Source organism: Scyliorhinus torazame, chromosome 15 (genome assembly GCF_047496885.1).
Source record: "Scyliorhinus torazame isolate Kashiwa2021f chromosome 15, sScyTor2.1, whole genome shotgun sequence".
Classification (NCBI taxonomy): domain Eukaryota; kingdom Metazoa; phylum Chordata; class Chondrichthyes; order Carcharhiniformes; family Scyliorhinidae; genus Scyliorhinus; species Scyliorhinus torazame.
This window is the reverse complement of record NC_092721.1, coordinates 136,985,932-137,002,981: the sequence shown is the minus strand read 5'-3', so window position 1 is coordinate 137,002,981 and position 17,050 is coordinate 136,985,932. Positions and strand designations below refer to the sequence as shown.

At 45.3% G+C, this 17,050-nt stretch overlaps 1 protein-coding gene across 4 annotated transcripts in view; it reads right to left on the bottom strand.

Annotated features, from left to right (window-relative positions):
* The window catches only part of LOC140391844 (probable ribonuclease ZC3H12C), a 138,817-nt gene that overhangs the window by 25,395 nt on the left and 96,372 nt on the right, over positions 1-17,050 (bottom strand). For all 4 annotated transcript variants that reach the window (XM_072476799.1, XM_072476798.1, XM_072476797.1 and 1 more), the window contains one exon: positions 984-1,123. In XM_072476799.1, the coding sequence (XP_072332900.1) occupies positions 984-1,123 (140 nt within the window). The remainder of the gene's footprint in view (positions 1-983; positions 1,124-17,050) is intronic.

Genomic DNA, 17,050 nt, shown 5'->3' with positions numbered 1-17,050 from the left:
AATAAGGGGAAGCAGATTAAGGACTGAGCTTATGAAGAACTTTTTCACCAAAGGGTTGTGAATCTATGGAATTCCCTGCCCAGTGAAGCAGTTGAGGCTCCTTCATTAAATGTTTTCAAGATAAAGATAGATAGTTTATTGAAGAATAAAGGGTTATGGTGTTCGGGCAGGAAAGTGGAGCTGAGTCCACAAACGATCTCACTGAATGGCGGAGCAGGCTCGAGGGGCCAGATGGCCTACTCCTGCTCCTAGTTCTTATGTTCACACAGTCCTTGAGCTTCAAGATATGGATACAATCTGGGACTATGCTAAACTTTGCACTCAAGTTAAACCTTGGCTTTGGATATTTGTAAATTTAAGATCCACTCTTATCATTTTCATCACCTGAAGTACTGTACGTTCTTCTGTTCTTATTCCTCAACAGATGGAAAAGACTAAAATTCAAGAACCTCGATACCTTTCTCAAACATACTGAAGTGCTAATTAAACACATTAAACATCACCGAGTAACACAAAGTATATGAACCTATGATGTAGTAATGCTGATTCAGAAGATGTATGAAAAACAATTATTAGCCAAACTAACCCAACTTACACCAGAATAGAAGCAGTACTTTATGGGTAGAATTGTTATAGATGAAGCTGCCTCGTCTACCAACAGCACCTTGAAGCAAACTATTTTGTAATCTTCTGGAAAGCTGCTTGTATCAGTATTATTTATCCTGTGTGATATTTACAATTCATTTAATAGATCGAATACATTATCCTTTATAGAATAAAACTATTAATCTAATTTTTTTCAAGATTCTGTTTCACCACATTCCAACACTAAAGTTCCCCCAAAGAATTTGAGAATTATTTAAACTTCAAGTCTTGAATAAATGAATAATTGAGAGTATATGGCAGTCCATCAACAGCAACAATACTGGCAATATTTAATTTATTCACCAATTGAAACCAACTGAGTAAGTGCTACAGGTCACCTGTGATGGGGGCATCAGGCCTTGATTGTTCCTTCCTCCAGGCAGGCACAAACACAGTAATATCTTTATGGCTTCTTTCCAAAAACCAGTCCACTGCTAACTTTATCCCTCGACAGGAGAACACTTCCTTATTGCCATGACTGCAAGAAATAAAAATGGATCTTAAACCAATATATTCAATATTATTTTTCTACTTACCCCTATTTGTTGATCGCTAGTGCTAATACCAGAAAAAAAATCAATTGTTAAAATATTAGTCAAAAAGCACCATTGTATCCTCAAATTTGAAAAATAAATAAATCATATATAGGTAAAGCAACAGCTTTCATTTGTGGAACTCCAATTTAAGATACTAAGACAGACATAAACAATTGGTGAAAAGTTGATTGCTCAGGACAAAAGTGAAAAAGAAAATTATTGCAGTATAGAAGGTTGCTATTGGATTCATTACACCTGTGCAAGTGCTTGTTTGTCAAATCATAGAATTTACAGTGCAGAAGGAGGCCATTCAGCCCATCGAGTCTGCACTGGCCCTTGGAAAGAGCACCCCACTTATGCCCAAGCCATCCCCGTAACCCCACCCAACCATTTTGGACACTAAGAGCAATTTATCATGGCCAATCCACCTAACTTGCATATCTTTGGACTGTGGGAGGAAACCGGAGCACCCGTAGGAAACCCACGCAGACACGGAGAGAATGTGCAAACTCTGCACAGACAGTGACTCAAGCCGGGAATCGAACCTGCGACCCTTGGGCTGTGAAGAAACTGCTAACCACTGTGCTGCCCATGAATCAACTAACCAAATCCAATTTCTCTACATTTTCATTCTTATCTCTCAATTATCTTCATCTGTCTCAGTAGCCATTGCAAAGCATGTTCCAATAACACCAAAAAAATGCTAACATTGCCCATGTTCCTAGCGATAATTCAGTCCACATCCCTCGTTATTGATCCAACAAATTGCCAACAATCATTCATTATTTTCCTCAAGACTTTTCAGACTCTTTGCTGCTCAATCTTTCAGTGCTAGTGGGAAAATACTCAATTTCTTTGAGTATTTGTTGAACATAAAGGCAGTACCACAGCTTAATAAGGTTCTAAGAGTTGGGTGAATTCTAGGTTTTATATAAGTGGTATAGAATATAAAGGTTAAGAGGCAACGATAACCAATTAGACTTCACATGATTCACTAGGATGCTGTCTGCAATGAAGCAAAATTATGAAAACCTCAAAGAATAATGCAGATTGTGGACCAATATGGTAAAAGCACTAAAAAGTATGAAAGGATAGGTCAGGATTGATAGAGGACAATTTAGTAATTCATGGAGGTTTAGAACAGAGCAACGGAAATTTCTTTATACAAAACTGTAAGGCTGTGGAATTCACTTCTTTTTTAAAAAAATTAATTTAGTGTACCCAATTCATTGTTTTCCAATTAAGGGGCAATTTAGCGTGTTCAATCCACCTACCTTGCACATCTTTGGGTTGTGGGGGCAAAACCCACGCAAACACGGGGAGAATGTGCAAACTCCACACAGACAGTGACCCAGAGCCGGGATCGAACCTGGGACCTCAGCGTCATGAGGCAGCAGGGCTAACCCACTGCGCCACCATGCTGCCCTGTGGAATTCACTTCTAGTGCTCATGGTTTAGACACAGTTATCAACAATCAACATTAGGCTTACTGGGTGAAGGAACATGGGAAGAGGTAGGCAATCAGATAAGTGCTATTTGCTTGCAGTGAGTAAACACGGATGCAGACTTATTTCTATGTACTGAATACTGCACTACATTTGCTTCTTTTAAAACCCCATTTTATCCATGGATTTCCATTATTTTCCTCCTAGTAGCAATATAAAAGCATATTACTGCGGATGCTGCAATCTGAAGCCAATAAGAAAATGCTGGAAAATCTCAGCAGGTCTGGGCAGCATGGTAGCATTGTGGATAGCACAATTGCTTCACAGCTCCAGGGTCCCAGGTTCGATTCAGGCTTGGGTCACTGTATGTGCGGAGTCTGCACATCCACCCCGTGTGTGCGTGGGTTTCCTCCGGGTGCTCCGGTTTCCTCCCACAGTCCAAAGTTGTGCGGGTTAGGTGGATTGGCCATGATAAATTGCCCTTAGTGTCCAAAGTTGCCCTTAGTGTTGGGTGGGATTTCTGGGTTATAGGGATAGGGTGGAGGTGTTGACCTTGGGTAGGGTGCTCTTTCCAAGAGCCGGTGCAGACTCGGTGGGCCCAATGGCCTCCTTCTGCACTGTCAATTCTATGATAGTCTGGCAGCATCTGCAGGGAGAGAAAAGAGCTAACTTTTCGAATCCAGATGATCCTTTGACAAAGCTAAAAGACATAGAAAGTGGGAGATATTTATACTGTGGGGTGAGGGAATAAAAGATGAGTCATAGCCACAGAAACCAAGGGAAAACAGTGCTAATAGTCGCGGACACCAAAGGAAAAGAGTGCTAATGGCAGTCTCCAGAGAGAATAAAAGGTGTAAAAGGCCAAACAGCAGAGAAACTAAAATCAGGGAGTAAGCTGTGACAGATGTAAGGGGGGGGGGGGGGGGGGGGGAGCAAAGGGGAGAAGAGGTAAGGAGAGAGGGGTATATAATATATATATAATATATATATAATATATATCTATATATATATATATATATATATATATATATAAATAAATAATATATATAAATAAATAAATATAAAGAAAGACAAGAAGGAAAATGTAAAAGACAGTTAAAATGGAATCAAAACAAAGTGGTTTAGGTGGGATAGAGCTAATCATCTGAAGTTGTTGAATTTGATGTTGAGACGGGAAGGCCTAACCGGTAGACGAGATGCTATTCCTTCAGTTTGCGTTGAGTTTCACTGTATCATTGCAGCAGGCCAAGGACAGACATGTGGGCATGGGAGCAGGGTCTTGTGTTAAAATGGCAAGCAACGGGAATGTCAAGATCCTGAATGCGCACAGACGGAAGGTGCTCAGCAAAGCGATCACCCAGTCTACGTTTGGTCTCTCAGATATAGAGGAGACCACATTGGGAGCAACGAATGCAATAGACCAAATTGAAAGAGGTGAAAGTGAAACGTTGCTTAACCTTTAAGGAGTGTTTTGGGCCTGGGATGTTAAGCATGGAAGAGGTAAAGGAGCAGGTGTTACACCTTCTGCGATTGCATGGGAGGGTACCATGGGAGATGGGAGAGATGTTGGGTATGGTGGAGGAGGGAATTGTCTCTGTGGAATGCTGATAGAGGGAGTGATGGGAAGATGTGTTTGGTGGTGGGATCACGCTAGAGTTGGCGAACATGTTGGAGGATTATGCCTAGCATTCGGAGGCCGATAGGGTGATATGTGAGATTGAGGGGGACTCTATCTTTGTTCTGGGAGGGGGCAAGGATAGTAGTGCGGGAGATGGAACGCACACTGTTGAGGGTCCCGTCAACAACTGTAGGTGGGAAATCACGGTTGAGTAAGTAGGAAAAATATATTTAACATGTACTTTATTCATCTCATATTTAAATACCTAACAGGGGTAGTCAGCTGCTTCATCTGCCGTTTCTGTCAACCAATTAAATAATAACTAACAGTACTGAAGACTTTGGCTGCATGGCCAAGCTGTTCCTGTACAGCTTACAACACTGGCATCTACCTGGCAATGTGGAAAGTTGCTATAGGTGTGCCTGGCTAGAAAAAAAAAGGACAAATCCAACCCTGCCAATTACCACTCCATCAGTCCATTATCAATCATCAGCAAAGTGATGGAAAGTGTTGCTGCCTGCACCTCGAGCAGTACTTATTCAGCAATAACCTGCTCATTGACACTCAGTTTGGGTTCCATCAGGGCCACTCAGCTCCTGAACACCTTACACCTGTGTCTAAACTAGAACAAAAGAGCTGAACACAAGAAGGCGAGAGTGACTGCCTTTGACATCAAGGCAACATTTGACCGAGTGTGGCAAAAAGTCAGTGGGAGTTGCACGGGGGTGCAACTCTCCACTGGTTGGAGTCATGCTAAGCACAAAGGAAGATGGTCGTGGTTGTTGGAGGTCAATCATCGTAGTCCTGGGACATCATTTCAGGAATTCCTCAGGGTGGTTTTCGTGGCCCAACAATCTTAAGCTGTTTCACCAATGCATATGAACACCATCACCTGCAAGTATCCTCCAAGTCACACACCATGCTGACTTGGAACGATATTGCCATTCCTTCACTGTCACTGGGTCAACATTCTGGCTCCAAATAACATAGGGACTGCACCAGGCGTTCAAGACAGCACACTCCCACCTTCTCAAGGGCAACTGGGGGAGAATTGGCCAGCAACACCCACATACCGTGAACTAATATTTTTTTGAATCCCTTTCATCTTACTGAAACAAGTTGAATTGCAAGCTTGCATCACTCATTTGTCTCTATTTTCAATGTGAACCTAATTAGGTTACAGCCTGTGTTTGTCAACTGTTCTAATACATGAAATAAGGAAGGTCAGCAACTTTTATCCAAAATTATATCTAGTGTTTCCTTGTTTATACATGTAACATACTGCGTTTTATTCCTTATTGGCAGACAGAGTACATAATTAATAGTCTTGGATACACTTCAACCACAAACTCTTCTCATCCCAATCTACCCCAGGTTAGTTAACTTCAATTATTTCTACTGTCAACCTCTCCAAATTAACTACAAATCTCATACCCTATTTCTTTGTCATTGTTAAATAACTTAACTATTTAACAAAGTGGCTTTAACCATACAGAATTAGTAAGGGCACTAAACAAATTTAGTCATCATATTTATTTCCCAATTTCACCCCAGCTAAAACCTAATTTAGACTAGTTGAGGGGGCACACACATGGCAGATGTAGTACAATGTGGTTAAATGTTACACTTGGTGAGAACAACAAAGCAAGAGTATTATTTAAACGGTGATGTATTGGGAATCGTGGATGTTCAAAGGGATCTGAGTGTCCTTGAACACCAATCAATGGAAGTGGAGAGGCAGGTGCAGCAAGGCCATTGGCATTGCAAGAGGATTTAAGTTCAGAAGTAGGGATGTCTTCCTGCAGTTATACAGGGCCTTGGGTGAGACCACATTTAAAAAAAATTCATTTACAGGATGTGGGCGTCGCTGGTTAGACCAGTATTTATTGCCCATCCCTAGTTGCCTTTCAGAAGGTGATGGCGAGTTGCCTTCTTGGACCGTTGTAGTCCTTGAGGTGTAGGTACATCTGGAGTATTAGGTGCAATTTTGATCTCTCTATCTAAGTTCGGTATACTTGCCATTGAGGGAGTGCAGCGGAGGTTCACTAGGCTGATATCGGGGTTGGCGGGACTGTCCTATGAGAAGAATGGTTTGACTGTATTCACAAGAATTTAGAAGGATGAGAGGACATCTGATTAACAAGTATAAAATTCTAACAGGACTGGATGGACTAGATGCAGTTAAGATGATTCCCCTTGTTGGGGAATCTAGAACCAGGGAACACAGTTTCAGGGTACGGTGAAGACCATTTATAACATAGAACATAACAGCGCAGTACAGGCCCTTCGGCCCTCGATGTTGCGCCGCCCTGTGAAACCACTCTGAAGCCCATCTACACTATTCCCTTATTGTCCATATGTCTATCCAATGACCAGTTGAATGTCCTTAGTGTTGGCGAGTCCACTACTGCTGCAGGCAGGGCATTCCTTGCCCTTATTACTCGTTGAGTAAAGAACCTACCTCTGACATCAGTCTTATATCTATCTCCCCTCAGTTTAAAGGTATGTCCCCTCGTGCTAGACATCACCATCCGAGGAAAAAGGCTCTCACTGTCCACCCTATCCAATCCTCTGATCATCTTGTATGCCTCAATGAAGTCACCTCTTAACCTTCTCTCTAACGAAAACAGCCTCAAGTCCCTCAGCCTTTCCTCATAAGATCTTCCCTCCATACCAGGCAACATTCTGGTAAATCTCCTCTGCACCCTTTCCAATGCTTCCACATCCTTCCTATAATATGGCGACCAGAATTGCACGCAATACTCCAAATGCGGCCGCACCAGAGTTTTGTACAGCTGCAACATGACCTCATGGCTCCAAAACTCAATCCCTCTACCAATAAAAGCTAACACATCGTACGCCTTCTTAACAACCCTCTCAACCTGGGTGGCAACTTTCAGGGATCTATGTACATGGACAGAGATCTCTCTGCTCATCCACACTGCCAAGAATCTTACCATTAGCCCAGTACTCAATCTTCCTGTTATCCCTTCCAAAATGAATCACCTCACACTTTTCTGTATTAAACTCCATTTGCCACCTCTCAGCCCAGCGCTGCAGCTTATCTATGCCCCTCTGTAACTTGTAACATCCTTCCGCACTGTCCACAACTCCACCGACTTTAGTGTCATCTGCAAATTTACTCACCCATCCTTCTAAGCCCTCCTCCAGGACATTTATAAAAATGACAAACAGCAGTGGCCCCAAAACAGATCCTTGTGGTACACCACTAGTAACTGGACTCCAGTCTGAACATTTCCCATCAACCACCACCCTTTGTCTTCTTCCAGCTAGCCAATTTCTGATCCAAACTGCTAAATCACCCTGAATTCCATGCCTCTGTATTTTCTGCAGTAGCCTACCATGGGGAACCTTATCAAACGCTCTACTGAAATCCATATACACCACATCAACTGCATTACCCTCATCCACCTGTTTGGTCACCTTCTCAAAGAACTCAATAAGGTTTGTGAGGCACGACCTACCCTTCACAAAACCGTGTTGACTATCTCTAATCAAATTATTCCTTTCCAGATGATTATACATCCTATCTCTTATATACCTTTCCAAGATTTTTCCCACAACAGAAGTAAGGCTCACTGGTCTATAGTTACCGGGGTTATCTCTGCTCCCTTTCTTGAACAAGGGGACAACATTTGCTATCCTCCAGTCTTCTGGCACTATTCCTGTAGACAAAGATGACTTAAAGATCAAGGCCAAAGGCCCAGAAATCTCCTCCCTAGCTTCCCAGAGAATCCTAGGATAAATTCCATCCGGCCCAGGTGACTTATCTATTTTCACACTTTCCAGAATTGCTAACACCTCCTCCTTATGAACCTCAAGCCCTTCTAGTCTAGTAGCCTGAATCTCAGTATTCTCCTCGACAACATTGTCTTTTTCCTGTGTGAATACATAAGAACTAGGAGCAGGAGTGGGCCATCTGGCCCCTCGAGCCTGCTCCACCATTCAATGAGATCATGGCTGATCTTTTGTGGACTCAGTTCCACTTTCCGGCCCGAACACCATAACCCTTAATCCCTTTATTCTTCAAAAAACTATCTATCTTTATCTTAAAAACATTTAATGAAGGAGCCTCTACTGCTTCACTGGGCAAGGAATTCCATAGATTCACAACCCTTTGGTTGAAGAAGTTCCTCCTAAACTCAGTCCTAAATCGACTTCCCCTTATTTTGAGGCTATGCCCCCTAGTTCTGCTTTCACCCGCCAGTGGAAACAACCTGCCCGATCTATCCTATCTATTCCCTTCATAATCTTATATGTTTCTATAAGATCCCCCCTCATCCTTCTAAATTCCAACGAGTACAGTCCCAGTCTACTCAACCTCTCCTCGTACCCCAACCCCTTCAGCTCTGGGATTAACCTAGTGAATCTCCTCTGCACACCCTCCAGTGAAAGTACGTCCTTTCTCAAGTAAGGAGACCAAAACTGAACACAATACTCCAGGTGTGGCCTCACTAACACCTTATACAATTGCAGCATAACCTCCCTAGTCTTAAACTCCATCCCTCTAGCAATGAAGGACAAAATTCCATTGGCCTTCTTAATCACCTGTTGCACCTGTAAACCAACGTTTTGCGACTCATGCACTAGCACACCCAGGTCTCTCTGCACAGCATGTTTTAATATTTTATCATTTAAATAATAATCCCTTTAGCTGTTATTCCTACCAAAATGGATAACCTCACATTTGTCAACATTGTATTCCATCTGCCAGACCCTAGCCCATTCACTTAGCCTATCCAAATCCCTCTGCAGACTTCCAGTATACTCTGCACTTTTTGCTTTACCACTTATCTTAGTGTCGTCTGCAAACTTGGACACATTGCCCTTGGTCCCCAACTCCAAATCATCTATGTAAATTGTGAACAGTTGTGGGCCCAACACTGATCCCCGAGGGACACCACTAGCTACTGATTGCCAATCAGAGAAACACCCATTAATCCCCACTCTTTGCTTTCTATTAATTAACCAATCCTCTATCCATGCTACTACTTTCCCCTTAATGCCATGCATCTTTATCTTATGCAGCAACCTTTTGTGTGGCACCTTGTCAAAGGCTTTCTGGAAATCCAGATATACCACATCCATTGGCTCCCCGTTATCTACCGCACTGTTAATGTCCTCAAAAAATTCCACTAAATTAGTTAGGCACGACCTGCCCTTTATGAACCCATGCTGCGTCTGCCCAATGGGACAATTTCCATCCAGATGCCTCGCTATTTCTTCCTTGATGATAGATTCCAGCATCTTCCCTACTACCGAAGTTAAGCTCATTGGCCTATAATTACCCGCTTTCTGCCTACCTCCTTTTTTAAACAGTGGTGTCACATTTGCTAATTTCCAATCTGCCGGGACCACCCCAGAGTCTAGTGAATTTTGGTAAATTATCACTAGTGCATTTGCAATTTCCCTAGCCATCTCTTTTAGCATTCTGGGATGCATTCCATCAGGTCCAGGAGACGTGTCTACCTTTAGCCCCATTAGCTTGCCCATCACTACCTCCTTGGTGATAACAATCCTTTCAAGGTCCTCACCTGTCATAGCCTCATTTCCATCAGTCACTGGCATGTTATTTGTGTCTTCCACTGTGAAGACCGACCCAAAAAACCTGTTCAGTGCCTCAACCATTTCCTCATCTCCCATTATTAAATCTCCCTTCTCATCCCCTAAAGGACCAATATTTACCTTAGCCACTCTTTTTTGTTTTATATATTTGTAGAAACTTTTACTATCTGTTTTTATATTCTGAGCAAGTTTACTCTCATAATCTATCTTACTCTTCTTTATAGCTTTTTTAGTAGCTTTCTGTTGCCCCTAAAGATTTCCCAGTCTTCTTGTTTCCCACTGATCTTTGCTACTTTGTATGTTTTTTCCTTCAATTTGATACTCTCCCTTATTTCCTTAGATAGCCACGGTCGATTTTCCCTCTTTTTAAAAAAATATATTTTATTCAAGTTTTTTGGCCAAACATAATACGTAGTGTTTCTTTTACACAACAATGAAGCAATATAAATAACCGTGGCCAGTTTTAAACAAATAAATAAGTAATATATAAACAAAAACAAAAAAACAAAACTAAATGGCAACTGCCTTGTCCAAAATAAATACTCTCCAAAAATACAATCCAACAATCCAATATACAATTACATATACCAAATACCTATACATATACAATAACATCCCTGAGAGTCCGTCCGATTCCTCCCCCCCGCCCTCCCCCCCCCCCCCCACCCCCCTCCCCCCTGGGTTGCTGCTGTTGTCTACTTCTTTTCCATTACCTCTATCTTTCTGTGAGGTAGTCGACGAACGGTTGCCACCGCCTGGTGAACCCTGAGCCGAACCCCTTAACACGAACTTAATCTGTTCTAACTTTATAAACCCTGCCATATCATTTATCCAGGTCTCCAAACCCGGGGGCTTGGCTTCCTTCCACATTAACAATATCCTGCGCCGGGCTACAAGGGACGCAAAGGCCAACAAGTCAGCCTCTCTCGCCTCCTGCACTCCCGGCTCTTCTGCAACCCCAAATATAGCCAACCCCCAGCTTGGTTCGACCCGGACCCCCACCACCTTCGAAAGCACCCTTGCCACCCCCACCCAGAACTCCTGTAGTGCCAGGCATGACCAAAACATGTGGGTATGATTCGCAAGGCCTCTCGAGCATCTCGCACACCTATCCTCTACCCCAAAAAATTTACTAAGCCGTGCTCCAGTCATATGCGCCCTGTGTAGCACCTTAAATTGTATCAGGCTTAGCCTGGCACACGAGGACGATGAATTTACCATATGCAGGGCATCAGCCCACAGCCCCTCCTCCATCTCCTCCCCCAGTTCTTCTTCCCATTTCCCTTTCAGCTCATCTACCATGATCTCCCCCTCGTCCCTCATCTCCCTGTATATGTCCGCCACCTTACCGTCCCCCACCCATGTCTCTGAGATCACTCTATCCTGCACTTCCTGCGTCGGGAGCTGCGGGAATTCCCTCACCTGTTGCCTCGCAAAAGCCCTCAATTGCATATTCCGAAATGCATTCCCTTGGGGCAACCCATATTTCTCCGTCAGCGCTCCCAGATTCGCAAACGTCCCATCTACAAATAGATCTCTTAGTTGTACTACCCACAAATAATCCCACTCCACTCTATCAAATGCTTTCTCGGCATCCATCGCCACCACTATCTCCGCTTCCCCCTCTGGTGGGGGCATCATCATTACCCCTAGCAGCCTCCGTATATTTGTATTTAGCTGTCTCCCCTTCACAAACCCAGTTTGGTCCTCATGGACCACCCCCGGGACACAATCCTCTATCCTCATTGCCATTACCTTGGCCAGAATCTTAGCATCCACATTCAGGAGGGAAATGGGCCTGTATGACCCGCATTGCAGCGGGTCTTTTTCCTTCTTTAGGAGGAGCGATATCGTTGCCTCTGACATAGTCGGGGGCAGCTGCCCCCTTTCCCTCGCCTCATTAAAGGTTCTCATCAGTAGCGGGGCCAGCAAGTCCAAATATTTCTTATAGAATTCAACTGGGAATCCGTCTGGTCCCGGGGCCTTCCCCGCCTGCATGCTCCCAATCCCTTTCACTACTTCCTCCGTCTCAATCTGTGCTCCCAGCCCCACTCTCTCCTGCTCCTCCACCTTAGGAAATTCCAGCTAATCCAGAAAGCACATCATTCTCTCCTTCCCGTCCGGGGGCTGCGCTTCATATAATCTTTTATAAAATGCCTTGAACACTCCATTCACTCTCTCCGCTCCCCGCTCCATCTCTCCCTCCTATCTCCCTCGCTGCTCCCCTTTTCCTCAGTTGGTGGGCCAACAACCTACTCGCCTTCTCCCCATATTCACACTGTACACCCTGTGCCTTCCTCCATTGTGCCTCTGCATTACCCGTAGTCAACAAGTCAAATTCTACATGTAGCCTTTGCCTTTCCCTGTACAGTCCCTCCTCCGGTGCCTCCGCGTATTGTCTGTCCACCCTCAGAAGTTCTTTCAACAACCGCTCCCTTTCCCTACCCTCCTGCTTTCCTTTATGTGCCCTAATAGATATCAGCTCCCCTCTAACCACTGCCTTCAGTGCCTCCCAGACCACTCCCACCTGTACCTCCCCATTATCATTAAGTTCCAAGAACCTTTCAATACACCCCCGCACCCTTAAACACCCCCCCCCCCCCCCACATCTGCCAATAATCCCATGTCCATTCTCCAGGGTGGAAGCTGTTGTTTTTCTTCCCCTATCTCCAGGTCCACCCAGTGTGGAGCATGATCCGAGATGGCTATAGCCGTGTACTCCGTCCCCGTCACCTTTGGGATCAGTGCCCTTCCCAAAACAAAAAAATCTATTCATGAAAATACTTTGTGTACATAGGAGAAAAACAAAAACTCCTTACTCCTAGGTCTACTAAATCTCCAGGGATCTACTCCTCCCATCTGCTCCATAAAATCCTGAAGCACCCTAGCTGCAGCCGGCCTCCTTCCGGTCCTGGACCTCGATCTGTCCAGCCCTGGGTCCAGCACCGTATTAAAGTCTCCACCCATTACCAACTTCCCCACTTCTAGGTCCGGGATTCGTCCTAACATACGCCTCATAAAATTGGCATCATCCCAGTTCGGGGCATACACATTCACTAATACCACCGCCTCCCCTTGCAGTTTGCCACTCACCATCACGTATCTGCCCCCACTATCCGCCACTATATTCTTTGCCTCAAACATTACCCGCTTCCCCACTAGTATGGCCACCCCCCTGTTTTTTGCATCTAGCCCCGAATGAAACACCTGCCCCACCCATCCTTTGCGAAGTCTAACCTGGTCTATCAGCTTCAGATGCGTCTCCTGAAGCATAACCACATCTGCCTTAAGTTTCTTTAGGTGTGCGAGTACCCGTGCCCTCTTAATCGGCCCGTTCAGCCCTCTCACATTCTACGTGATCAACCGGGTTGGGGGGCTCTTTACCCCCCCCCCCCTTGACGACTAGCCATTTCCTTTTTCAATCCAGCTCCTCACCCGGTTCCCACGTAGCTGTATCCCCCCCAGGCGGCGCCCCCCCGCCCCCCCCCCCCCTCCCATACCAGCTCCCCCTTCTCCCCAGCAGCAGCAACCCAGTTAACCCCCCCCCCCCGGCTAGGTCCCAAGCTAGCATATTTGCACCCCCCATGTTGCTCCCAGAAGTCAGCAAACTCTGGCCGACCTCGGCTTCCCTCCGTGACCTCGGCTCACACTGTGCGAGGCCCCCTCCTTCCTGCTTCCCTGTTCCCGCCATGATTACCATAGTGCGGGAACCAAGCCCGCGCTTCCCTTTTGGCCCCGCCCCCAATGGCCGGCACCCTCAGCTCCTCATCCTCCCTCACCCCCTCCCCCACGACATGGGGGAGAGAGAGAAGTTACAGGGTCGCAGGTTTAACAACTTGGGAAGTCCTCTCTTCCCCCTTTCCCCCCCTTCATCCCACAAATTCACCCCCCCACTTTAGTCCCAAACGTTCTTTTTCTGGCCTGCTCACTCCAGCTTCTCCTTGACAATAAATGTCCACGCCTCATCAGCCGTTTCGAAGTAGTGGTGTTTCCCTAGATGTGTGACCCACAGTCTTGCCGGTTGCAGCATTCCGAATTTGACCTTCCTTTTATGCAACACCGCCTTGGCCCGATTAAAGCTTGCCCTCCTTCTCGCCACCTCCGCACTCCAATCTTGATATACACGGATCACCGCATTCTCCCACCTACTGCTCCAAGTTTTCTTTGCCCATCTGAGGACCATCTCTCTGTCCTTATATCGGAGAAATCTCACCACTATTGCTCGAGGAATTTCTCCAGCCCTCAGTCTTCGCGCCATAACCCGATAGGCTCCCTCCACCTCCAGCGGACCCGTCGGGGCCTCCGATCCCATTAACGAGTGCAGCATAGTGCTCACATATGCCCCGACGTCCGCCCCTTCTGCACCTTCGGGAAGACCAAGAATCCTTAGGTTCTTCCTCCTCGCATTATTCTCCAGCACCTCCAGCCTTTCCACACATCTTTTGTGTTGTGCCTCGTGGATCTCCGTTTTCACCACCAGGCCCTTATGTCGTCCTCATTCTCAGCAGCCTTTGCCTTCACGACCCGAAGCTCCTGTTCCTGGGTCTTTTGCTCCTCCTTTAGCCCCTCAATCGCTTGTAATATCGGGGCCAACAGCTCCTTCTTCATCTCCTTTTTGAGTTCATCTACGCAACGCCGCAGGAACTCTTGTTGGTCAGGGCCCCATATTAAACTGCCTCCTTCCGACGCCATCTTGCTTTGTGCCTGCCTTCCTGGCCACTGCTCTAGAGGATCCACCGCAATCCGGCTACTTTCCTCTCTTTTTTCCATCCGTGTCCAAGGGGGATTCCCTTCTGGATTACCGCACAGTGTTATTTGCCGTAAAAAATTGCCGATGGGGCTCCTATTAAGAGCCCAAAAGTCCGTTCCACCGGGAGCTGCCGAAACGTGCGACTCAGCTGGTCATCGCCGCACCCGGAAGTCACGATTTTCCCTCTTTTTACCGTCCTTCCTTTTTGTTGGTATAAACCTTTGCTGGGCACTGTGAAAAATCACTTGGAAGGTTCTCCACTGTTCCTCAACTGTTTCACCATAAAGTCTTTGCTCCCAGTCTACCTTAGCTAGTTCTTCTCTCATCCCATTGTAATCTCCTTTGTTTAAGCACAAAACACTAGTGCTTGATTTTACCTTCTCACCCTCCATCTGTATTTTAAATTCCATCATATTGTGATCGCTCCTTCCGAGAGGATCCCTAACTAAGATCCTGAATCAATCCTGTCTCATTACACAGGACCAGATCTAGGACCGCTTGTTCCCTCGTAGGTTCCATTACATACTGTTCGAGGAAACTATCGCGGATACATTCTATAAACTCCTCCTCAAGGCTGCCTTGACCGACCTGGTTAAACCAATCAACATGTAGATTAAAATCCCCCATGATAACTGCTGTACCATTTCTACATGCATCAGTTATTTCTTTGTTTATTGCCTGCCCCACCATAATGTTACTATTTGGTGGCCTATAGTTTACTCCTATCAGTGACTTTTTCGCCTTACTATTCCTGATTTCCACCCAAATGGATTCAACCTTATCCTCCATAGCACCGATGTCATCCCTTACTGTTGCCCGGATGTCATCCTTAAATAACAGAGCTACACCACCTCCCTTACCATCCACTCTGTCTTTCCGAATAGTTTGATACCCTCGGATATTTAACTCCCAGTCGTGACCATCCTTTAACCATGTTTCAGTAATGGCCACTAAATCATAGTCATTCACGATGATTTGCGCCATCAACTCATTTACCTTATTCCGAATACTACGAGCATTCAGGTAAAGTACACTTATGTTGGCTTTTTTACCTCTGTTCTGAATCTTAACACCTCGATCAGTAACCTCTCCCAAGTTATATTTCCTCTTAACCTTTCTCCTAATTTTCCTTGTCGTTGAACCCATATCTTCATGTAACAACCTGCCGCGTCACTTACCAATAATGTTTTCACTTCCTGTTTTATTCCTTTTAGTATTCCTGGTCCTATTCATTGAGCTCCCCTCAGTCACTGTACCTTGTACTGTCGCCCTTTTTGATTTTTGACTATGGCTTCTCTGCCTTACACTTTCCGCCTTACTGCCTTTTGTTACTGACGAAAAATATTCATTTAGCACCTCTCCTATTTCCTCGGACTCCAAGCACAACTTCCCACTACTGTCCTTGACTGGCCCTACTCTTACCCTAGTCATTCTTTTATTCCTGACATATCTATAGAAAGCTTTAGGGTTATCCTTGATCCTACCTGCCAAAGACTTCTCATGTCCCCTCCTGGCTCTTCTTAGCTCTCTCTTTAGGTCCTTCCGAGCTAACTTGTAACTCTCGAGCGCCCTAACTGAACCTTCATGTCTCATCTTTACATAAGTCTCCTTCTTCCTCTTGACAAGTGTTTCGACTGCTTTAGTAAACCACGGTACCCTCACTCGACCACTTCCTCCCTGCCTGACAGGTACATACTTATCAAGGACATGCAGTAGCTGTTCCTTGAACAAGCTCCACATTTCCATTGTGCCCATCCCCTGCAGTTTTCCTCTCCATCCGATGTATCCTACGTCTTGCCTCATCGCATCATAATTGCCTTTCCCCCAGATATAACCCTTGCCCTGCGGTATAAACCTATCCCTTTCCATCACTAAAGTAAACGTAATTGAATTGTGGTCACTATCACCAAAGTGCTCACCTACCTCCAAATCTAACACCTGCCCTGGTTCATTACCCAGTACCAAATCCAATATGGCCTCGCCTCTCGTTGGCCTATTTACATACTGTGTCAGGAAACTCTCCTGCACACATTGGACAAAAACGGACCCATCTAATGTACTCGACTATAGCGTTTCCAGTCAATATTTGGAAAGTTAAAATCCCCCATAACAACTATCCTGTTGCTTTCGCTCCTATCCAGAATCATCTTTGCAATCCTCTCCTCTACATCTCTGGAACTTTTCGGAGGCCTATAGAAAACCCCTAACAGGGTGACCTCTCCTTTCCTGTTTCTAACCTCAGCCCATACTACCTCAGTAGACGAGTCCTCATCAAACGTCCTTTCTGCCACCGTAATACTGTCCTTGACTAACAATGCCACCCCTCCCTCTCTTTTATCACCTTCCCTGAGCTTACTGAAATATCTAAATCCCGGCACCTGCAACAACCATTCCTGTCCCTGCTCTATCCATGTCTCCGAAATGGCCACAACATCGAAGTCCCAGGTACCAACCCATGCCGAAGGTTCAC